The 24,054-nt window shown below is 35.2% G+C and overlaps 4 protein-coding genes across 4 annotated transcripts; 2 read left to right on the plus strand and 2 right to left on the minus strand.

Annotated features, from left to right (window-relative positions):
• Nucleotides 1-2,619: 2,619 nt before the first annotated feature.
• LOC6053393 (U1 small nuclear ribonucleoprotein A) lies at nucleotides 2,620-3,589 on the plus strand. Its single transcript, XM_001869449.2, has one exon. It carries the CDS (start codon nucleotides 2,745-2,747, stop codon nucleotides 3,393-3,395), a length of 651 nt encoding a protein of 216 aa, XP_001869484.1. The 5' UTR covers nucleotides 2,620-2,744; the 3' UTR covers nucleotides 3,396-3,589.
• Nucleotides 3,590-14,045: 10,456 nt separating this feature from the next.
• Nucleotides 14,046-14,642, minus strand: LOC6053387. Its single transcript, XM_001869450.2, has 2 exons — nucleotides 14,447-14,642; nucleotides 14,046-14,361 (listed from the first exon to the last, which is right to left on the minus strand). The coding sequence occupies exons 1-2, from the start codon at nucleotides 14,538-14,540 to the stop codon at nucleotides 14,141-14,143; spliced, it is 315 nt and encodes a 104-aa protein (XP_001869485.2). The 5' UTR covers nucleotides 14,541-14,642; the 3' UTR covers nucleotides 14,046-14,140.
• Nucleotides 14,643-14,694: 52 nt separating this feature from the next.
• Nucleotides 14,695-15,519, plus strand: LOC6053388 (39S ribosomal protein L35, mitochondrial). The gene is made up of 2 exons (XM_001869451.2): nucleotides 14,695-14,856; nucleotides 14,911-15,519. Exons 1-2 carry the CDS (start codon nucleotides 14,832-14,834, stop codon nucleotides 15,453-15,455), a joined length of 570 nt encoding a protein of 189 aa, XP_001869486.2. The 5' UTR covers nucleotides 14,695-14,831; the 3' UTR covers nucleotides 15,456-15,519.
• Nucleotides 15,520-20,584: 5,065 nt separating this feature from the next.
• Nucleotides 20,585-21,713, minus strand: LOC6053389 (dihydropteridine reductase). The gene is made up of 3 exons (XM_001869452.2): nucleotides 21,478-21,713; nucleotides 20,821-21,341; nucleotides 20,585-20,733 (listed from the first exon to the last, which is right to left on the minus strand). Exons 1-3 carry the CDS (start codon nucleotides 21,559-21,561, stop codon nucleotides 20,631-20,633), a joined length of 708 nt encoding a protein of 235 aa, XP_001869487.2. The 5' UTR covers nucleotides 21,562-21,713; the 3' UTR covers nucleotides 20,585-20,630.
• Between the last annotated feature and the right edge of the window lie 2,341 nt (nucleotides 21,714-24,054).

Genomic DNA, 24,054 nt, shown 5'->3' on the forward strand with positions numbered 1-24,054 from the left:
AATTGACAAATAAAAAAAAATGAATCACAAACTCTACAATTTTGAAACTCATAAATTTATGAATCTGAAAATTAAGAAATTCGTGATTAAAAATATAAAAAGAACTATTTTCAAATTGAGGAACTTGAAAAAAATAAATCAGATATTAGAGAAATTTAAAAATGCAAATATTTATTTCAGAAAAAAAACAATAAATCAGAAATTCAAAGCTTGAAAATTCAAATAATTGAAAATTAAACATTGAAAATTACAAAAAAAATCTTAATTTTCAAAATTCGAAATAAAAAAATAGAGGTTTCTAACTTAAAAGTTCCTAAACTTAAAAATTCAAATATTTTTAAATTCGAAATAAATGAATCAAAAGTTTGAATATTTCAAAGTTCAGAACACCAAAAATTCAAAAGTTACAGTTTAAAAAAAATAATAAAAAATAAAGAAACTAAAAAAAAACAAAAATAAATAAAATTTTAAAATTCTGTACATAAAAAAATTAAAACTCAAATATTAAAAAAAATAGAAACAGTTCGTACTCTATTTTCCGAAGAACTCGTCAAAATGATCAATCTCTAAATCCTCTAAACCTGATTTTCTAACGACTCCAAAAAAAATGTACTTTTTGTGATTCAAGATGGCGCATTTAAGAATTTCCGAATTTTAGAATTTAAACTTCCTAAAATTTAAGAATTCGACTAAATTACATCACATTTTTGGTTCAAATAAGAATACAAATTGGTAGCACCGTCAAAGGTACAATTTATTATTTGGCAATTAAATTTACCTATTATTTAAACACACATATTTAGTCTACTCAAAAAGTTATCATTTTAACACTAAAAAATATCGCTATATGATTTACATTAATGAACTAAGCATTAAATCGTTAACAAAAAAAATTGTTCTCAATAAAACCAGACATACAAAAAACTAACTACCCAAAAAATCCATCAATTCAAAATATACAAACGTCTCTTCAAAAGACTAATTCAATTTAGTAATCATAAAACAAAAAAATATTACAACTAATAATAAAATGCTTGATTTCACCCAAATTGCAAACTTTATGTAAGCGTGTACTCAACATCCATCACACCAACTTGCAGTCACTTTTCAACAAGAAAGAGAAGAGAGAGCTTGCAGAAAAGTACGGGAACGGTTTTGCTGCAACTTCTGTCTCTCTCATTGCAGAAGTTCTGCCTGGGAAAAAAGTTACTTATGTTGCAGAAAAGTACGGGAACGCTCTGCTGCCGATTTCGTGCAGAATTGCAGAATTCTGCAGTACGGGAATAGACCTAATGTTAAGGGGTCGCTTTTTATCGTTGAAGTTTATATGGCAAAAATCGCAAAAAAATGTATGAGGAAAATCATCGCTTCAGGATTTTGGCTGCATGTGGCGCGAGTCTCGCACAAAATTGTTCAAGTGTGAGATTCTTGTAGGAAATTTAATTTCCTTTAACTTTGACGAAGGCTGCAAAACGATCCGAGCCAAGAAATTTTTATTTCAAATTGATTCAAAAACCTGCTTAAAATCTTTTGTTATCATACGAAGGGTAATTCTAGAGTTTTTTATAGATCCTTTAAACATATGTAACACAAAAGTATAAAGGACAAATTAAAGGAGCTTTATCAGAAAAAAACTCTAGAATTGTACTCACAAGATTTACCGTTGTGAATTATAACCCAGTTAACTCAACCGGAATTCTGAAACGAAATTCAATTCGAATCGTTTACGTATTCCGTTTCAAACACAACAACAGATTCCGTGTAAGTACTGGTTGTTGCGTTTGAAACGAAATACGTAAACGATTCGAATTGAATTCCGTTTCAGAATTCCGATTGAGTTGAGGCTTTCAATTCCCAGTGAAAAAACATAATTTGACTCAAAAAATTACGAACTCCCCGGCCTGATGCAATCAATGATCGAGCTCGAGCTGTTATAGTCCCTGTGAAATATGTTGGCTGACATATCGGGCGATAAAAAAAACAGCTAGAAGTCGCATGACAAAAAATATTTGCTAGAGAGAGAAAGCAGATCTGATGCAAACAAACCCGCAGCTGCCATGTTAACATACTTTGAATGTGTTGGTAAAATTAGAAAGCTTTATAATACACTCAATCCCCGGTGGTTGGTCACTTTTTCGTTTGACACTTTTTTAGTTTGTACCCCGTTTGTTGGTCAAAGTCAAACTAAAAAGTGACGAACTGTCACTTTTTACACGGCGCACACGCACACTATCAAAACAAACGTTTAGTAGTGCGTGTGAACTCCGTGTAAAAGGGGTGTCAAACTAAAAAGTGACAACAGTTGGTGTCAAACCATCGGGGTTTGAGTGTATCAGCAATTTAAACTTAATGTTAAGACCAAAATCAAATGAGTTGGATTTTGCTTGGATTAGCAATATTGATTGCAGCTCTATTCACAATATTTAGCGAACTTGCCCTGTAGCTTCCGATGTTGCTATTTTAACAAAGGTTAATAAATTTAAATTTATTTAACAAACGATATCCATCTGGCAGCACTGCCTCGTAAACGGCGTGCTTCACTTGCTTGATGTGAAGCGTTTGTAGAGTTTTCTACCTGAGCTGTGTTTGTAGAGTTTTGTCGTCTAGTTTTTGACAGCCACGCCGGTTGACATCAAAACGTTTCAAGACTCCATTTTCATAAAATAAGTAGTTTTTTCTCAAACAAGTTGAATTTCGACAGTTTTCTCGATTTATCGCAAAGTTGACTGAATTATTCCGCTAAAATGGATATCCGGCCGAACCACACCGTCTACATCAACAATTTGAACGAGAAGATCAAAAAGGAGGAGCTGAAAAAGTCGCTGTACGCGATCTTTTCCCAGTTTGGCCAAATCATGGACATTGTGGCGCTGAAGACGCTCAAGATGCGGGGTCAGGCGTTTATCATTTTCAAGGAAATTGGCAGTGCCACCAACGCGATGCGAACCATGCAGGGCTTTCCGTTCTACGACAAACCGATGCGCATCAACTACTCCAAGTCGGACAGCGACGTGATTGCCAAGCTGAAGGGAACCTTCAAGGAGCGTCCGAAGAAGGCCCGCGTTCCCAAGCCGGCCCACCAGGAGGAAAAGAAGTCCAAGAAACAGAAGAACGCCGATTCCGGTTCGGCTGCGAACAATTCCGCCACGGCTGAACAGCCGCCCAACCAGATTCTCTTCCTCACGAACCTGCCGGAAGAGACGAACGAAATGATGCTGTCCATGTTGTTCAACCAGTTCCCGGGCTTCAAGGAGGTGCGGCTTGTACCGAACCGGCACGACATTGCCTTCGTGGAGTTTGCCACCGAGCTGCAGAGTGGAGCCGCCCGGGAGGCGCTTCAGGGCTTCAAGATTACGCCCACGCACGCGATGAAGATTTCCTTCGCCAAGAAGTAAGCAGGTGCCGGCGGCGGGGAGGATCCGGATGATCCGGTAGGTTTTAAGCAAACTCTTTGTCATAACGGCTATGGCATATTTGAACTATTACTTTACGAAATAAAAACCATGCAAAAAGCATTGCACTCCGCTTTCATGGTTTTATTCGACGGTGGGGGCGGTTGGGCGATGACTTTGTTGTGTACAACTTGGAACAGCTCTTGGCTCGTTTATTTGTGTGAGATATCACAGTTATTCCATGGAGTTTCGGTTCTGTTGAAGGACTTTCATTATGCAGCAATGCAAACTTTGACCTAATCTGAACGATTCGAACTTGAAAAGTAGTTTTGTCACAGACATAACCGGAATGGCGTAGGACTACGTAAAGTTTTGATATGTGGACATATGGTTTTTCATATCCTAATTTTGAATTATTAGTTAGATACTTTAAATAGATTTACGGAATGAGAACGACAGAACTTACACACCCTTATGACATCCCAGTAAACTAATTATTTTAAAAGTAACTAATCTTAAACGGAAATCAATTCGAATCGTTTACGAATTCCATTTCAATCGCAACATCCGGTTCCATTTACGTACCGCGAAATCCCTGCGAAATATGTTGGCAAAAATATGGGGCGGTCTTTAATAAAATCAGGTAGAAGTTCATGAAACTTTTGCTAGAATGAGATAGCAAATTCGCGGTCATGTGAACATACTTTGAATGTCTGAGCTGACTAGAAAGTCTTATTTAAACACCAACACTAAAGAGAGGAAGGAAAGAGAAGAACGAACAACGATTTTTGTGCGAACCGAGTGTTCAGCAGTAGAATGGAGGGGAGGGAGTGGGGTAGTGGGCGAGAGCAGCCGCCATCTTGGATCTAAACATTCTTTTAAAAAATCCAAGGCGTTCGGATAATTAAGTCTGTACTGAAATGCACGAAAAAAAACAGTAAAAAATCAAAAACATTTGACAAACATTTAAAATTCCAAAACCAAAAAAATCAATAATTGAAAAAAGAAACATTAAATGAGGGATAATATAATAATTAAACAAAAAAAAAAACTGCTCAAAATAGTGCTCGAAAATAAAAAAAATAAGACAAGGAATAACAAAATCTTGATTTTGAAATTTCGAGTCTGGACTGTAATTTACAAAAAAAAAACTAAATTACTCATTTTTTTTAATTAAACATAAAATAATAAATAAAAAAAATATATATATATAAAAAAGTATCGTTTTTTTTAAGTAAATCACATAATTAAAACTTGTATAAACTAAAAAAAACCGAAGCCTGAAAAAAATAAAAAAAAATTCAAAATTAAAAACATTTTAGACTGATGCAAATATTTTTCAAGGTTTATGTTGGTTTATGGATAGCGTGTCTCCAGGATGACCACTCATGTCGGAAAAAAGTCGGGAATTCGACAAAATCCGCAAAAAAAATCGGGAAAAAGTCTGGAATTGGGTCCTAAAATGAAGCTCAGATTGCTGATATGATTGTTAACAGCGATTAAGCTTGTTTTTCTAAGTACAATGACCCTTTGTACGACCACAAAGAGTTAAAAATGGATTTTTAAATCAATTTTGAAAAATTAACCTCGCGGTCCTTCTTGACAGAAAAGTTCCTACTTGACAGCTCGTTCCAAGGAGACCATAGTTGATCCATCGAAAAAATGTTGTTTTGTCAAAAAAAAATTGCATTAAAATGAAAAAAAGTGATCAGAAATGGTTTTTAATCGTGTTTTTACCGTTGTACAAAAAAAAATTACATAGGGCTTTAGTACCCAATTTGTGATTTTTTTCTAAAATCCAATAGTTGTTTGCTCTAAATTAAAAAAAAAAAAACAGAAAATCTTTTTTAAATTTTAAAAACATGAAAAAATACTGAAATTGCTAAAAAAAATCCAAGAAATTTTGATTTAAGTTATTGCAATTATATTTAAAGAATATTTCTGTTCAAACATTTCACCTAAAATAAGTGGTAAAACATGAAACGATATTAAAATAAATTTTTCATTGAAAAAATAAATTTAAAAAGTGAAGATAGTTATGTCACAGACATAACCGGAATGGCGTAGACTACGTAAAGTTTTGAGATGTGTACATAGAGTTTTCCATATCTTAATTTTGAAGAATTAGCTAGATACTTGAAATACATTAACGGAATAAGATCGTAAATGGGAGATGGACCCCCCGACAAAACAGAACTTACACACTCCAGTCAACTCAATCAGACCGCAACTGCCATGTAACCTTAAATTTGAATGTGTTGGTACACTCAAACCCCGATGGTTTGACACCAACTGTTGTCAAACGAACGGGGTCACGTTTTAGTTTGACACCCCTTTTACACGAAGTTCACACACACTACCAAACGTTTGTTTTAATAGTGTGCGTGAGCGCCGTGTAAAAAGTGACAGTTCGTCACTTTTTAGTTTGACTTTGACCAACCAACGGGGTACAAACTAAAAAAGTGTCAAACGAAAAAGTGACCAACCACCGGGGGTTGAGTGTAAATCTTTGACTAGAAAGCCTTATTTAAACAATGGAAACATCTAATGGAGGAGAGAAGAACAAAAAACGATTTTTTCGCGAACAGAATGAAAATTTGGTACCATAATGTGGGGGAGAGAGGGGTTCTGCAAGCTGTGCAATCCGTCACCCCCGAAGACCAACACTAGTTCCTGCAAGCAGAGTTGCCAGGTTGCCAGATAATTCTGGGAATGCCAGATTTTTCAAGTGTTTGCCAGAATAAAGATGTACCTTTCCTAGTGCCAGATATTGACAGATTTTCTATTTTATGCCCATTTTGATTTTTTTTTTTTTTATTAAAATGAACTTATTTTATTGAAAATAGAATTAAAAAAGTATGTGTATTTAAAGAAAATACAAATTCAACATTGTTGTTCCTCCCACCATTCAGAACTGTTAGATTTTTTCTGCCCGATTTTTCCAGACTTTTAATTGATTCTTTGCCAGATATTTCAAATGTTGACCTGCAAGGCATTTCACCGACTCATCACGGGTGGGACGAGAGACGGGGAGTGAGGCAACTCCGAAGTGTTGGGAAGTCTTCACCCCCTTCCTGATTGTTTCACAACAACGACCCACGAGAGGCAATTGTTCGGCGAGAAGGCAGCAGGCGCGCGCCTCATCTTGTTGCTGCCTCGGCAACTCCGAAGAGTTGGGAAATCCTCACCCCCTACCACGAAAGATCCAAACGGTCCGGCCATCGAGAGGCAACTGGCTGACGGTGACGACGAGAAGGCGATGCGCGCTTCTTTTGAAGTTCTGGTCTCTCTCTCTCCTGCTGCTGCTGTTCTAGGCTGAGCTTTCCTGCTGCCATGGTGTCGATCCAAAACCCAAAATAAAATCCCCTGACTTTTCCCTGACCTCTCCAGACCACATTTTTTTTTTTATTTTCTATTTTAAACTAACATATGGTTTAGAGCGTTTTTATGGTTTCATGCATTTTTCTTTTTGAATATTGAAAATTTAAGATATTGAAAAACTTCAATGACTTTTTTATTTTATTTTTTCAGCGATGGATTCTGCAAAAACTAAAAAACTTTTTTTTTATTTTGTCAATAATTTTTTCTTATCGAACATCCAAAATGAGCAACCAAACAAATGTCCTATGTTTTTAAATCTTTTGATGTCATTTTAAATGTTGTCCTTTACCAAAAAATCTAGAGTTTTTTTTAAAGGGCCTACACGCAGAAAAAAGTTTTGTAGAATCAGCCTGTACGAGGTTTGAATCAACAAAATTTTTGTTGAATATAATCAACGCCGATTTTGCGTTGAAACAAACCTTGATTTTCTCGATTCCACGAAAGTCTTTTGTTGTTTTGAAAAAGCTGCTTTGACGTTTAGCGTTGATTCAACAAAAATTATGATTTTCAAATCAACAAAACGTTTTGTTGATTCAAATATGCCTTATTTTTCTGCGTGTATACACATATGAAACACAATAGTTTATAGGACCTTTTCAAAAAAAAAAAAATATCTAGAAATAAATAATAATTAAAATTGCTGCAAATTTCAAATTCCCAAATTTCAAATTGCGATAAGTTAATTTCACTTCATTCCCTTAAGAAAATTTAAAGTTAAAAGTTTTCCAAAAAAAATCAATTGAAAATTTGATTTTAATTAAAAAAAATCAAGTTTAATTTTAAAATTGATGCCTTTTGCCGGATTTTTTAAACGAATTAGGCCGATGCAATTTTTGATTGTGTTTTTTATAAAAAAAAACTAAAGGTTTTGGAGACACAACTAAGTGATTTTGCAGAACCTTAAGAATGATTGAAAAAACTGGAAAACTAGGAAAAATATACAATAAAGTGTGAATTTTTCAAGTACATTTTTACGGGGTTAAAATAGATTGGGATATGTAAAATGTAGTTGTACAATCCCTATGGAATCTCGGATGCTGGATCTTAATAAAAGTTGAAACAACTTTTCCGAAGAGACCATATTTTATAAATTCTTGAATTCTCAAATTCCTTTATTCAGGGTTGTTACGGAGAAATAAAAAAAATCCGCGCCATCCCAAAACCCAATCAGCGTTAAATCCATACAAAAGAGTATCATAATAAATTCAATTTTGTAATCTCAGAACGCAGAATCTTGCAACGATGAAAATATATTTTTGCTAAAATTAGGTAGACTAGAGATAAATGCCAAAATAAACATTTTGGCAAAAAAAAAAAAAAACAAAAATTCAAATCAATCAAATCAAAATAAAGAAAAATAATAAAATTTAAAAATTGTAATAAATCCTCGATTTGAGATTTTAAATTTAAGATACAGTTTATAATCGATGATCTTACGAAAGCGTCACTTAAAAAATCGAAGCAAATTTTCCTACATCTTCTTCTCAAAATTTCTCTAACCGAAAAAAAATAACTCCAAAAATACTTCAAATTTTATCAGGTTTTCTGTAATCTAAGATGGTTACAAAAATGGCAACATTCAAGAACCTAGAAAATTAGGAATATAGGAATTGAAGAATTTAAGAATTTAAGAATTTAAGAATTTAAGAATTTAAGAATTTAAGAATTTAAGAATTTAAGAATTTAAGAATTTAAGAATTTAAGAATTTAAGAATTTAAGAATTTAAGAATTTAAGAATTTAAGAATTTAAGAATTTAAGAATTTAAGAATTTAAGAATTTAAGAATTTAAGAATTTAAGAATTTAGAATTTAAGAATTTAAATTTAAGAATTTAAGAATTTAAGAATTTAAGAATTAAGAATTTAAGAATTTAAGAATTTAAGAATTTAAAATTTAAGAATTTAAGAATTTAAAATTTAAGAATTTAAAAATTTAAGAATTTAAGAATTTAAATTTTAGAATTTTAGAATTTAAGAATTTAAGAATTTGAGAATTTAAGAATTTAAGAATTTAAGAATTTAAGAATTTAAGAATTTAAGAATTTAAGAATTTAAGAATTTAAGAATTTAAGAATTTAAGAATTTAAGAATTTAAGAATTTAAGAATTTAAGAATTTAAGAATTTGAGAATTTGAGAATTTGAGAATTTAAGAATTTAATAATTGAAGAAAATATCTGTTTTTTCTCTTGATTGTTTTTTTTAATTTTTCTTTGCTCTTTTAATTTTTTTAATATAAATTATTTATTTTGTTTTGGTTTTTTTTAACTATGTTTCCTAATTTAATTTCCTGATTTCTAAATAATTCAATTTTGAAGCTGTATTTTTTTTAATATTTTGATTTTTTTAGTTTTCTTCAAGAATGTTTAAATTTAAAAAAAAATCTACTGGTTAAATCCCATCTAAAATTCAATGGCAGAGGTCAGCTTCTGTTACGTCCAATCAAGCCCATATTTGGGATATAAGCACAGCACACTCACTGGAACATGCCCCCATAATAATTTTTGTTACATCCTAACGTCTGTATCTTCAGGAAGAGTTTAAAATATGATTAAGATTCATAAGATTTAAATTGAATGTATCCAGTAACAAAAGAAAAATAAATAAGGGTAAAAAACATTACTCAAAACTTAAAAGAAATTAAATATTCAGAGTCAGTGTGTTTAAAAATGAGTTGAGTGTAGTCATACATTTAATTAGGAAATCCTTCATTATCATTTTTCTTGTATGTATGAATGTATGTATCTATTAGTATCTCCGTCTTGGCAGGACTTGGCCATGACCATAGTATATTTCAACTGAGACGGATTGGTTAGTAACCGACTTATATCCTTCATTATCATTTTTCTTATTGAGAAAATACAAACAAAAATTTTCGGAAGAAAACTCAATCAATAAAAAATCGAAGTTTTTAAACTCAACGAAAAATAAAATTGTCTTGATTTTTGATTATATTTTTCTTTATAAGTTGAAAGTAATTTTATTTCTCTCAATATTTTTTTATTTAAAATTGCTACCGCGCGATATCCGCACCGTCCATAACGACCATGTTTATTTAAAAAAAAATATTTTATTTCATTTAAACTTGAATTTAATTCTTTAATTTTTAATTCTATTTCACCATCGCTATTTTGCTTACAAAATTAGATTACTTTGGGTCATTTTTAAATCATAGTTCAATAATTTTGAGAAAAATCAAAATTTAGATAACGTCTACTATAGTGAAATTTTGGAAAATTTTCTAACCTTAAATTTTTTTAGAATTTTAGAATAAAAATTAAAAAAAAATTAAGAAATCAACAATTCCAAAATATCAGAATTTCAGAATTTTCAAAATTTTAAATCATTGAGCTTCAGAATTTTAGATATATTTTTATTGTTCGTTTTTTTAACTTTTGAATTTTTTCATCATTCAATTTTTATGACAAAATGTATGATTCTCTCTATGGTCCCTATATGCTGAGCACACGACCAATTTTAGAACAAATCTCTGAGGTTGGTGGGGCAGGTGTCCCCCCTGTGTGCGCTAGTAATTTGTAATTTTCAGTTGAACGCTAATCAAAAGCAAATCCAAATTATTTGATTTTTAAACCTTAACATATGTATTGCAAACAAGCAACGCGCGAAGATGTGCCAAATGCAACTTTTCGTTGCTGTTCCTTTTCTTTGTGACCCTTTTCTTAAGCATTTTTATATGGAGTTTTGCGTTTCTTCCGGACTGACCAATATAAAAAAATAAATATTATCAATGTTGCAAAGTTTGGCCTGGAAGACATTCAAAAACATAATCAAGGGTGAATTTTCAAAAAGAAATTAAATTTTGTAGTAATATTTTAGGATCATCGGAATTCCCTGACCCAGCTTAAAATTCCCTGACTTTCCCTGACTTTTCCAGGTCAAATAAAATTCCCTGACAATTCCAGGTTTTCCCTGACTTTTCCAGAAATCGACACCATGTGCTGCTGCTGCCGGTCCGACGTCTGAGACGTGAATTATGGTCTGAAATGCGGCGCAGTTTCTTATATATGTTTTCGGCCCGCTACTTCCCCTCCTTTTTCGCGACCGGTACCGGTCGCGCTGCTTGTGTGATTTTCCCCTCAAAATAAGTACTTGACATTCCCGTCCGTGAGTGGGAAGCGCTCATTTTGCTTGCAAAATCTCAGCATTTTGAATTTTTTTTAAAACATTGAGTTGTTACAATAGTTAACTATTTTGCCAACATTGAAAATTTAATAGCAAATTGCTGAATAATTTTCGAATCAAATGGAACCAAAATCGTGCCGTTTCGATTTGAGGGAAGGAAGATAAAAGCGATTGACGGATGACGCAATATTCCAGGGCCTTCGGCCCGGGTTTTTTTGGAATGGCACCTCAGTACCTTCGACAAAGACGTAAGTCTACGTCAATAAAACAGATACTGACAACTAGATAAATCAACATTGATTTAAAATTCAATATCAAAATATACAAAGTTGATAAGAGAACCGGTAAAAACTTTTTTTTACGAATTCCTTGATATGTTTCTTAATTTTTGAAAGAATAATAATAATCATCATGTTTTAAGTGTTCTATGATTGCAAATAAAATGAAATGAAGAATAACATTTTTAATTCAGTTATCTTTAACTTTTTGCCATTTCCAGTTGAAACTAAGAATCAAAAACTATACGTTATCCAAATTTAAAAATAAACCTTTAAATTGAAAGTATTGTTAATCTCGGTTATTTTTCAAAGACTGATACTGATTGATTGTTTTTGCCTTCCTCACCTCAATGAGGAAAGGCTATAAAATCACTCGAAAAACGAACTTTTTTATTCGACCTTGTAGACCCACCTTCACGTATACCTATCGACTCAGAATTAAATTCTGAACAAATGTCTGTGCGTGTGTATGTCTGTAAGTCCGTGCATCGAAAAATATGCACACGATAATCCCCGGACTGGCTGAACCGATTTGGACCGTTTTGGTCTCATTCGATCCGTCTTGGGGTCTCACAAGATCCTAGTTAATATCATGAAGTTTAGAAAAGTACTTCAAAAGCTATGATGAAAAAACGAATTTAGCTAAACTTCGGAAGATTGTAAAAAAGGGTGGTTTTTGTAACCAGTCATGCTATATATTGTGTGAAAGGTATTTGAAAGACCTTTTCAACGAGCCAAACGGTTCAAGATCTGACAACCCTATCAAAAGTCATAAGTACTTAAGTGTTTTAATACACTTTTTTGAGACCTGATCTTAGATATTTTGATAAAAATAAGTGTGATTTATACACTTTATTGAGGCTGTCGTCAGCCTGTGTGGATCAATCGGACCGCGCACTGGACTCACAATCCAGAGGTCGCCGGTTCGAATCCCGGGGCGGACGCAAAAAATTCTAAGTGTAAATATAGATATTCGGTGCCCTCTCCCCGTGCCCATACCTTCACACTTAGGAGACCCGGGAGGCGGAGTCTTGTCGCAAAAAGAACGATACACGCCTGTGGATCCGTTGACGAAACCGCAAGGTTTAAGAGGGCCACATTATAAGGTGTTACGTCGATTCCGTTTTTTTTATTGAGGCTGTGTAGTGTATTCACATTATGAATGCGAGGAAGGCACGAACCACCTAAAGGTGGATTAAGTAACGTTTTTGTTTCTACTCTGAATCAAAATAATGAGTGCTTCCATTTTTGAAGTATTTTTTAGGAATTTGTTGTTATGTTTCTGTTTTTACGAAAATTTTCAATAGTTTTTTTTAAATTTATTTAGAATTTGTTTTTGATGGTTAATATTGACTCTTTTTATAAAGAGTTCTTTAGATAAGTAATACCTATCAGCAATTCCATTTGAAAAGAGCCTAAACCAAAAAAAAAGTTCTCCGATCGGGCTCAAAATTTTTCTGGGGGTTCCTTGGCCAAAATAATTAGACCCGTATTTTTTTGTTTGGCCATTAGGGTGGCCTACATCGTGCTAGGGTGGTTCAAATTTTCGTCATTTTCGCAAAAACCACTTTTCTAAAAATCATATCTCCGCGCCATTTCATCCGATTTTAGCTGTCTTAGACGCAAAGAAAGGTGATGAGTTTGGCTATTTGGGAAAAATAGTAAAAAGTTCAAAAATCTAGCTTAACTATTGAAAAGTCGTATGAAAACTTAAAATGGCGTTTTGACCGTGTCTGGACCAAAGAGCCTATGTCTGAAAATATTTTATCGGATTCCTCGGAAAATTTCATAACATATCAAAAAATTGGCGATGTCGAACCGTACGTTTTGGAGATACGATTTTTGAAAATAAAAACTGCGTTTTCGACGCGCCACGCGCAAAAACGGAAAATGACGAAATCGGCAAAAATCAACTTTTTCACTAAAACTGCGATAACTTTAAAATTTCAGCGATGACCTATAGATGTTATGGTACCAAAAGTTGCGTCTCTCAATTACGAAAATTTTGGTACCCAGATATGTATAGGTCATCGCTGAAGTTATCGCAGTTTTAGTGAAGTTGATTTTGCCGATTTCATTTTCCGTTTTTGCGCGTGGCGCGTTTTTATTTTCAAAAATCGTAATCGTGGTTCGTCGCCAATTTTGATATGTTATGTGAAATGAGGAATCCGATAAAAATATTTTCAGACATAGGCTCGGTCCAGACACGGTCAAAACGCCATTTTAAGTTTTCATACGACTTTTCAATAGTTAAACTAGATTTTGGAACTTTTTACTATCCATCACCTCTTTGCATCTAAGACAGCTAAAATCGGATGAAATGGCGGAGATATGATTTTAGAAAAAGTGGTTTTTGAAAATTACGATTTTGCCATTCCGACCCTAGCACGATGTAGGTCTGTAAACAAACAAAATCTAATTATTTTGGCCAAGGAACCCCCAGAAAAATTTTGAGCCCGATCGGAGAACTTTTTTTTTGGTTTAGGCTCTTTTCAAATGGAATTGCTGTATTATGAAAGTTTCTAGAAAAGTCGGAAAAAAGTCGGGAATTTGAAAATGGGAATTGAGTGGTCACCCTGCCAGTGTCTATTTCAGAATCATTCTTTCCGGGAAATTTTCATAGAACCTGTAAAAATCGAAATTTAAAAAATTGGGTGTTTTTAATTTATTACATAATATACATAATATCACAAAATTTGTAAAGCAACTACCGTGAGATAGAACTGCTGTCTAATAAATTGTATACAAAAAAAAGCAAAATTCAACACTAAACTCAAAAATCCGAAAGCCGTTTGCTCCCACTAATGCTTGTAAAATGGAAATATTTTCTCAGTAAATTAATTTTCAATCTTAATTGTCGCTGGTTTCAAGAACTGTTTAATCTTTATTTTAATGACATTATTATTTACATTAATCAACCTTAAATCTATCTCAAAAATTCAATCCCGTCACTTGGAAGACGACGCCGAAGATCCCGCCTGCTGCGCGTCCTCTCCTTGCCGCTGGTGGTGCTTGATCACCGCCTCCTGCGCCTGGCTCATGTTCTTCTGGCCCTCGTACACCAGCTTCCGGATGTCGGCTTCGTTCTTCTCATTCACGGTACGCGACACGGCCAGCTTCAACTTGGCATCCTCCTTGATCTTGTGTTTTTTCGATTGGATAGGGGCGTCTGTAATTTTGAATTTGGGTTGAGAATAGGTTAACCTACCTTAAAGAATGTTGTTTTGGTGGTGTTTTAAATTTTGAATACTTACTTTTCCGCTTACTGAAAGCACTGCCCTTTTTGTTGGCCGCCTTCTTGTTGTTGACCGGGGGCTTGCTCTTAACTTTTAGCTTTCCTTGTGCCATTTTAGTGCGAAAAATCCTTTAAATTTACAGAAAATTTATGCCTGCCTCAGTTCAAAACAAATCTCACACTGCTGCGCACATGGAGGTAGCTTTCACAGCTGCCTTCACACCAACTGACAGTTCTCTTGTTTTTGTCGGTGTGTAGAGTTTTTCGGAGGAAGTGAAACACGTTAGTTGTTATGTGATCGCCGCCGACTGTCAAAAATCTCGCGAGGATTTTTGAAGTGTTTTTGTGAATTTTGTTTAAAATCACGGAAAATTTTGAAGAATTTTAGTTTTTAAGTGGTCAAAATGTTGCGTACGGTTGCATCAGTTGGTAAGACATTTTAAATACTTTTAAATTTAGAGTTTTGACAAACTTTGTTTACAGCAATCCGTCAGGGACTTTATGCAATTCGTACACAACCCGTGAACCGGCTCGTTCCGAAGCCCGCGACCGACATCGGTGCCCTAACCCGCAGCTTTTCGACCCTCCTAAGAATTGGCAATGCTTCAGGGTCTCTCCGAACCCCATTCACCATTACTGCCCAACCGGCCAACATCAACTCCACGCTTCAGAGTGCCCTAGTCCCGTCGGTCCAAAGCCAGCAACCCTCCCGAACGGTCATCAAGTTCTCGATGGTCAAGGGCAAGCGGAAGAGCGTCAAGCCCGTCATCAAGCGCTTCAAGCGGCTCGACTGGGGCGGTTGGATTAGGACCATGTCCGGCCGTCATAAGCACATGTGGAAAAAGTCGGCGGCTCGGAAGCGGCGGCTGCGACAGCATGTGATGGTCAACTCGCAGCAGGCCCATCTGTTGGATAAGATGGTCACCAAGTACTGGAAGCGCCCAAAGCACTACATTAACGATCCCTACGAGCCATATCATACACGGGAGGAGCTGCGCGAGACGAGGAGGAAGCCGGTGCAGTATTGAGGGAGATTGTAGGGAGTGTGACCGGTTAGAAATGGAAATAAATTTGAGCTGAATCAGATTGAAATTTTAAGTTTTCTGTAACCAGCCTAAAAGAAACGACCTGCTTGGAAAGTAACTCGGACAAAATCCCGCCCCTCGCCTCTGGCCTGTTCTTGTTTTACATTCATTTGTGTATTCTTCAAAACCTAACAGAAATTCTGAATGTTCTAAAAAATGCAAAAACTTACACAAATATTTCTGAATTCTGACCACCGAACTATTGATTTAATCGCACTTTGAAAAATCAGCCTTCAACAAATTTTGTTTTCTTCGTGCCCATTTTGAAAAATTGGTAAAATTAATCAAACAAGTTTAAATTTTAAATTAAATCTGGAGCAACTTTTGATAAGGGCGGTACGACATTGCTCTTACGGCCTTTCATTACACGCGTTTAAATGGGACCAAAGGCCGTAAGAGCAATGTCGTACCGCCCCTTTCAAATGTTGCTCCAGAAATGCTCTTTTGAGAAGGGTCCAAATGATTCCTAAACACTTTTATTTTTTTATTCTTAAAAGCTTTAGTGCGTACTCAATCAAGGTGGTTGAAATTTGGTCAGAAGTTAGTTTATAATGTTTCCTAAACATGTGCAAAAAGAAGCAGTTGAAAATATTGTCACATCTCCGAGAAATTCGATCTAAAAGTTTTGGTGCACTGGTGCTACCACGGGCGTTAGATGTTTAACTCTCTTTCGCCCATGGTTACTCCAGAGCACCAAAACTTTGAACTCAAATATCTCGGAACTGACACAACTTTTCATGGTGCTTTAAGTTGCAGGTATACATGTAGAATGTTTACTAACATCTCCCCAAATTTCATCAAATTTGGTTAAGCACAAGCAAATTTACAGTGTGAAATGTAAACAAAAATGGGCCAATTTTAGGGAAATAAAAAAGACCTGTTTTCGAAAGCCCGTAAAAATTACCAAACACAACATTTTATGAAACAAAAAATGTTTTGCTATCATTTGAACCTTGGACAAGAACCCCTGTGAATAACATTGTGAGTTTGGACCGGTTTTAAGTGTTTTTCAACCTTTTTCATTTGGTGCACCAGAGCACCACCTAGGCATATGAGCAACTAAATATTCAGGAGAACTTTTTTCTAAATTACAGAAAAAGCTTATTTTTATCAAAACAAAAGTTTATAAACGTTTTGACTATTCATAAACAAGACAAAATATTGTTATAAGACCGATAGTTTTATTATTTTCCTCATTTTTCATGAAAATGGTTGTTTGTGGGTTTTGAATGAGCCAATCAAAGAAACCTGAAAATGCAGAGATTTTAGAATTTGTAGTTAATACTTCAGAAATATGGTCTTACAGCAAAGAATAAGTAGTTTATAACACATTTCGAAGCGTTTTCAAACAAATGAACCAATAGATTTGAAGAAAACGAGATTTTGTAGTTTAAAAAAAAGTTGCTCATCTTCCTGATGGTGCTCTGGTGCACCACTTCAAATTCTACTTTTTTGCCCCAATTCGATGTTTGTGGGTCAAAGTAAAATATTTCCTGCATTATTGTACCTCTGGGCGTTAGAGGGTTAAAGCTGATATGCAGATCGGAAGAAACGCAAAACTCCATATAAAAAACGCCCAAGAAACGGACAAGGAAAGGGTCACGAAAAGATTATTCTTAAGCGGTACGCAGCTGAAAAGAAACAGAAACGGAAAGTGGCGTTTGACGTTTCTTCGCGCGGTGCTTGTTTGTTATATATGTTTTGATGAAAAAATCAAAAAAAAAATTTACTTCTTGAATGCGACTGAAAGTTACAAACGTTTATTTATTTTGTATTCGATAGAATAATAGAAAATCCCGGCGAATCTCAAAATGCAGAATTTTGAAATTAACAGAACAGATTTAGTTTTTTGGTCGAAACGGACTAAAAAATAGAAGTTGTCTTTATGGCTGTTGGCCCACGTGTCGCCAACTATTGTCAGTACCAACCAGTAACTTTTGGATTGTGGGTTCACTACACTGTCCGATTAATCCACCCTGGCGGGACCTCGGGCGAGACCGAAATGAAATTAACCGGAGTGAAAATAAACTTGTCAATAATTATACAAATATCTATTTTCTTACTGAAAATTCAATAATAATCTGATATTCGACAGTACAAATAACTCAAAAATAAAAATTCGAAAATATGGAAAAACAAATATTTCAGAAATTTCAAATAACAAAAAATATGAAGGAAATTCCAGTCATTTTTAAATCTTTATTTTGGAAATTCAAAAAAAAAATGCAGGATTGAGAAAAAATAATATTTAAGTCGAGATTACAAAATTTATAAATTCAATAGCTCAAAAAATTGAAAATTCAAAGCCTGAAAGAATTAAAGAATTTTAGAATTTACATTTGTACCAGCCTTATTTTATAATTTCCTAATTTCCTTCTTAATTTCGAAATTTTCTAATTTCCTAATTACCTAGGGGAACTATACCATTCCTCAGCCTATTTCTATTATCGGCCTATCAGCACTTTGATCATGAATTACAGCTTTCATAAAGTGTTTTTGACTGTTCCAAAATAAAAAATAGCTCAAATATAAGTGAGCAAGCAACTCTCCATTGTTGAAACATCTGAAAATGATTATTTAAAAGCGGAAAACAGCAAAAGTGATGAGAATTTGTCGAACGGCTTAGAGTGATTAAAATGGGTATATTTCCCCTAATTTCCTAACTTCCTATTTTCATAATTTTCTGATTTTCTTATATCCTAATTTCATAAATTTCTAATTTCCTAAATTTCTCAATTTCTTAATTTCTTTATTTCATTGTTTCCTAATTTCTTAATTCCCCAATTTCCTAACATCCTAATTTCAAAATTTTCTATTTTCCTAATTTCCTAATTTCTTAATTTCCTAATTTCCTTACATCCTTATTTCCTAATTTCATAACTTCCTAATTTCTTAATTTCCTTATTTCCTAATTTCCTAACATCCTTATTTCCGAACATCCTAATTTCTGAATTTCCTAATTTCCTTATTTCATTATGTCATTATTACATAATTCATAGTTTTATCATTTTAGTTTGTCTAGTTTTAGAATTTATAAATTTCTAATTTTCTGAAGAAATTTCAAATTATTGATTTCTCAATAATTCAATTTTCAATTTCGTTTATAATTAATAATTGTTGTTTAAAGTTTTTGAATGAACATTTCTATTTTATTTTATTTTATTTTAACTTTTGAATATTTTTGATCTTATTATTTTTTTCCACAAAGAACTTCAAGCGCGCACACCGTCAAACGCGCTTATACCGAACTGTCAACTTCGCAACATTTCTTGACCGCGTTCCTTCCGATCTGCATACCGTACTTTATGTAAGGTATGCACTTCGGAAGAAACTGGTCAAGAAAAATTTCAAATGGGCAGCAGCGGTAGCGAAAGCAAGCCAGAGAGGGTGAAGAAAAGCCCAAGAAAACGCTCCCCCTTCTTTGTTCGGCTGTTCGTAAAGCTGTTTCTTGACCCCTTTCCTTCCGATCTCCATACTAGTCTTTAATCGTGAACCCCCTCAAGAAAAATTTACAGTTCGATTTGAGCGCTTGAGATTCTTGGGGGAAAAATTAAAACATTCAAAATATTCAAAAAGGCAAATTGCTAAAATTTTAAGAAAATAAGAGCACAAATTCAATATTGAATAGCTAAAAAATTTAAGAATTCTTAAAAAGCCCGAAGATCAAAAAATCCAAAACAAAAAAAATACTTTTAAAATTCTTAAATCTAAAATTTCTTTATAAATGAGAGAAAACCATAAAACACCTAAAGGTGTATTAAGTTACGTGTTTTTTTCGTTGTCTTATTTTTGATTGTTGAGCTTAACCTTTTAACTACTCAAGAGTGATTTTTTTAATGTTTGGATCCAAGGTGGCGCCCAAAATGCCGGTGATGAAATATTGAACAAATGCTTTTTTTTTAATTTGATAGGCAATCAACCATTCAAATTTGACTAAAATAGAGTCGTAGAACTCGAATTTGACGATAAAAGTAAGAAAATAAAAAAAATACGAAAAACTATGTATTTTTGTTCGTGATTTGATTATCCGAAGTCCCATACAAACCTTCGGATAATCAAGGCTTCGGGTAATCGAGTCTGTATTCCTACAATCCAAAATTGCAAAACTCATGCCGGATTTTTGCCGCTATCTAGAATTACAAAAAAAAGTTAAAGATTTTTTGAGTCATTTTTGATTAAATTTGGAGAAAGATGAAAAAATCTTGATAGGACTGCTAATTTTGACAAAGGTTTTTTCAAAGTTCATGATTTTTTTTTTAAATTTTTGGTTTTTTCATTTTTTCGATTTATGAAGGCCGGTGCAAATATTTTCAAAGTTTACGTGTCGGGGATGATCCAAAGAATACATTCGGGAAGAAATTAGGTATGGCCAATCAACCTCCAAAAGGGCGCATTGGCTCGATGTCCGGTGTCTCCAGATTTCGAGATTCTCTTCAAAATCATTGTCCTTAGTATGCTATATAATGGTTTGCTGAAAACCGCGAAACTATAAGTCGGACGGCTAACACGTGGAAGGGCATTTATTGGCTCGTGAACATTAATAAAACTAATAAAATTATAATTATCCTTGTTCCTGTATGAATTTCAACAATTCTGAATAACGTAGTAAACATATAAAATGTAAGCAATGCCCTTCCACATGCGTTCAGTACAAAGTCACGATAAGTACACGATAGTTTTTACGAACCACGCTTGCACCTACTAACCCAAAACCACATCCAATTACCGCTTCTCACGGATCGTTTCCAAAAGGTCACACACTCAAGACTCAAGTCTACCACTAACCACTCAAGCAGAACCAAGGGCTTGAAGGCTTTAGGTTAATTTCGTTGCAATTAAAACAGTTTTCCAGATCAATGCTACCGGTAATTAGAACGAGACATCTCAAGAACTTAATTAGTTATTCATCGGAGCCAGAGCATGAGGCACCAATTAGAACTGATAACACCGTGCCCGAAAGTTTCGGATTGATAACACCACCAGCAGAGCGCACAAAAGATAAGCCGTTTTTTTGTTTTAGAGAGAGAGCATTACGTTCATGCGTATATTGCAATTAAGGAATGATTTTTAAAAAATAGAGATTCTAACAAAAACAACAAAAAGCACTCAGTCAACAACTTATTCGGCAAACACGAGCTCGGTCTTGGCGTTCTCGGTGACCAGTTTGACCAGGCTGCCGTTGGTGGGGCGGTCCGAGCCGGTGGTCCACTTGTGGAACAGTCTGAAACAAGACAGAATGAAACATGTTGCAGGTGTAAAAACCCCGTCGTCTGACGTGAAGAGAGAGAAACCAGTTTTCGTGACTCACTCGGCAATGAACTCCAGCGGCGTCCACGTTCCAAAGTCGGCGTTCGGCATCCACTTGCGGTTCATGGGCGTATCGAGCGTGATGGGCAGGATCGAAACTACCAGCGCGTTCTCCGGCAGGCCGGAATCCTTGCCGGCGAGACTCTTGGTCAGCTGGTGGACGGCGGCCTTGGCCATTCCGTACCCGATCATGCCGGGCGTTCCAGCAAGGGCCGGGTTTGCTCCAGTCAGCGCAAGCAGACCTCCTGCCTTGAGGTGGTTGGCGCCGACCGTGGCCGAAATGGCCGACGACCACACCGACTGTTTCCACATCAGGTCGGAGTTCTTGGCGAGGTCCTTCTTGGCGTTGCCGCCGGCCCAACCTCCCGCAACGCAGATGACCGCGTCCAGCTTGTCCCCATTCAGCGAGGACTCCACCTTCGAGAGAACGCCCTGCTCCTGGGTCACCCAGTCGGCATCACGCTCGACCACGATGTTGCAATCCGCCGACTCATTCTCCGCCAGATCAATACAGCCAACCCACTGTCGCGGAAGAGAGATCAAAACGAGATTAGTAGTCCGGAACCAAGCCAAACTGTTACGTATACGAGAGCTGATCGTGATGGAATTTCGATCGCCGAAATAAAAGTGAAAGGAACTCGCCCAAGGATTTTCTTACCCAGTTGTTGTTCTTAAAGTACTGGACACAGGTTGCGCCGAGGGCGCCACGTCCACCGTAGATTAGCACCTTACCGTTGACCATGATTACGAGAAAAATTAGCAAATATAACTATTGTGCAAATGCGTGAGAAATAGAACTGCCAAACACACACGGAGTGGGGAAAAAGTGCCAGAGTATCGACCGCTTCCGAGCGTCAGTAGTTGCCAAGTGATTGCGCTGCGATTACTTCACATTCAACAAGTTGGTATGGAGTCTGGGGTGGCGAGCATAGCCGACCATGGTGGTGAGACGACGACGACGTGACGCGAGAGAGAGCGCCAGACCAGACTTTGCGATTTCTCTCGGCGGCGGGGTTTTGTTTGACGGCCTTCGCAATCGTCAGGGGTGCCCAAGCTGGTCGTACTATTGTTACGCGTAGGGTTTGGAAATGTACAACCCAATCCGCCAAATCTAGAGTATTTTTTTAATAGGTCCTATAAACATATAAAAGACAATAGTTTATAGAACCTTCTAAAAAAAAAATGTATTAAGTTACATATGAGGGAAAAGTCTATTTGCAGAAAAAATAGTTATTTTATTCAGTTTTATTTAATTATTTAAAAAAATTAACTATCATTGTCTGACCTTTTGAAAATTATGATATTTCAGACTATAAATCAGAAACTAATTTGGAACTTTTTATTTGAATGAAATAACGTCATGATTCGAATTCCCGGACGCTTCGAAACCCGGACACTTCATCTTGTTTTATCAATTATTTGGATATAAGTTCGCATTTTGAATGTCAAAACTGTGTTATTTGATGAATTCTAACATCAACTTTTATTTAAAGTTTGTTTGAACGCTGTAGTTAGTGCCAAAACAATTAAATACAATAAAATTATAAGTTTACCAAAAATGCGAAACATTTCACTTGAAATATTTCATAGGCGTTCGAAGCACCGGGAAGGCAAAGCAGAAATTTATGGTTTCGATTTCCTTAAATTCTAGCAAATTTTTAATATAAACTATCGATTGTTTTGATGTTAACAGCTTATTTGAGACCTAAAGAATGCCTTTCACTAACATTTCAGTCCAAATTTGTGCGATTCATGAGTAAAATCGAGTGTCCGGAATTCGAAGCAAAAGTGTCCGGATTTCGAATCAGCTTTTATCAGTGTCCGGGATTCGAAGCAGAACAAGACATTTTAATTTTAAAATTCTGAAGAAAAATTGTTAGAAAAGACATATTTTGCATGCATTTTCTTGAAACTGACAGTTTATACTACATCCTGATGATATTTCTACATTTCCAACTTATTACATGATTTTTTGCCAGCTATAACAAAAATGATATGCTACTAAGTGTCCGGATTTCGAATCATGACGTTACCTACCATGAGTTTTTCCATACAAGTTTGCGGGCCGGTAATTTAAATGAGCATGTGCATATTCAAAAGTCTGTAGGGGCAAAGGGGCAGAATGGTGGCCCTTGGTTTTGGGCTTTACAATGGAAGGACCAACAGCAGAATGGATTAGAACCAAAAGACGGTAGGGTGGCCATTAAAGTCGGGAAAAGTCGGGAATCCCAAGCATACTTGTTCGAAAATTATTTTCAAACGTTTGAATAATTTTGTATTATTTTGTACTATTTTCAAAATAAATTCACTCAATAGTTGGAATTATTCCTTTTAGTAACATACTTTAAATTTAAGGTTCCGTTCACTATTTCAATTTATTTGAAATGAACTTGGGACATTAAAAATCAGTGTTTATTTTAAAATTTTAAATCACAATAATTTGACTCAGATTTTCATAACATTATACGAGTATCAAAAGATTTTTATTATTTTTTTATTTATCAAACAAGAGGTAACATTTTACTTAAAACAACAACAAATTTAAAAGAGTTATATAAAAATAGAGCCTAATTTAAACAATTATGGCCAGCGTAAAGTTATGATTCTTTTCCACTTTGTCACATGGATTGAGAATGATTGTGTGTGTATTTCGATCCGGGCGGTTTCGGGATGTTTGACAGTTGCGTTGGAGAATTTGAACGGTGTGCGTCGCGGTTCTCGCGCAGGATTTTCGTTGCCGTTTCCGTCTTTGTTGTCCCCCCGATTGTGCGTGTATTTCGATCCGGGCGGTTTCGCGTTTTCGCATTTTAGTTGGTTTTATCTTTCCACAGCCGGCTGTCTAAGATTAAATCATTTATGCTAAACTCAACACCAAATAACCGGGAATAGTCTCATCCGCATACTCGACTGTTTGCTTGAGAATACATAATACATCACACCATTAAACAAAATTTATTGATTATTGGGTCGCATCATCATCCTCTATGTTGAATCCTGGCATTACCACCCACTAACAAAATCCCAAGTAGAAGTAGTTTTCCGGCACACGTGGGGGTGTGGATATCGTATAGAACCCACCCTTGGTAGCAACCTGTGCTAACTAACATTCCCGTCCCAATCCCCGAGATCTACAAACTGACATGGCGGGCGCCGTTGGTGGCCAACGACTGTTTCCCTATTCGCACCGGCTCTAGTTTTGATGATCGTGATGTTTTATCTTTTCAGCGCATTCATG

This window comes from Culex quinquefasciatus, chromosome 2 (assembly GCF_015732765.1).
Source record: "Culex quinquefasciatus strain JHB chromosome 2, VPISU_Cqui_1.0_pri_paternal, whole genome shotgun sequence".
NCBI lineage: Eukaryota > Metazoa > Arthropoda > Insecta > Diptera > Culicidae > Culex > Culex quinquefasciatus.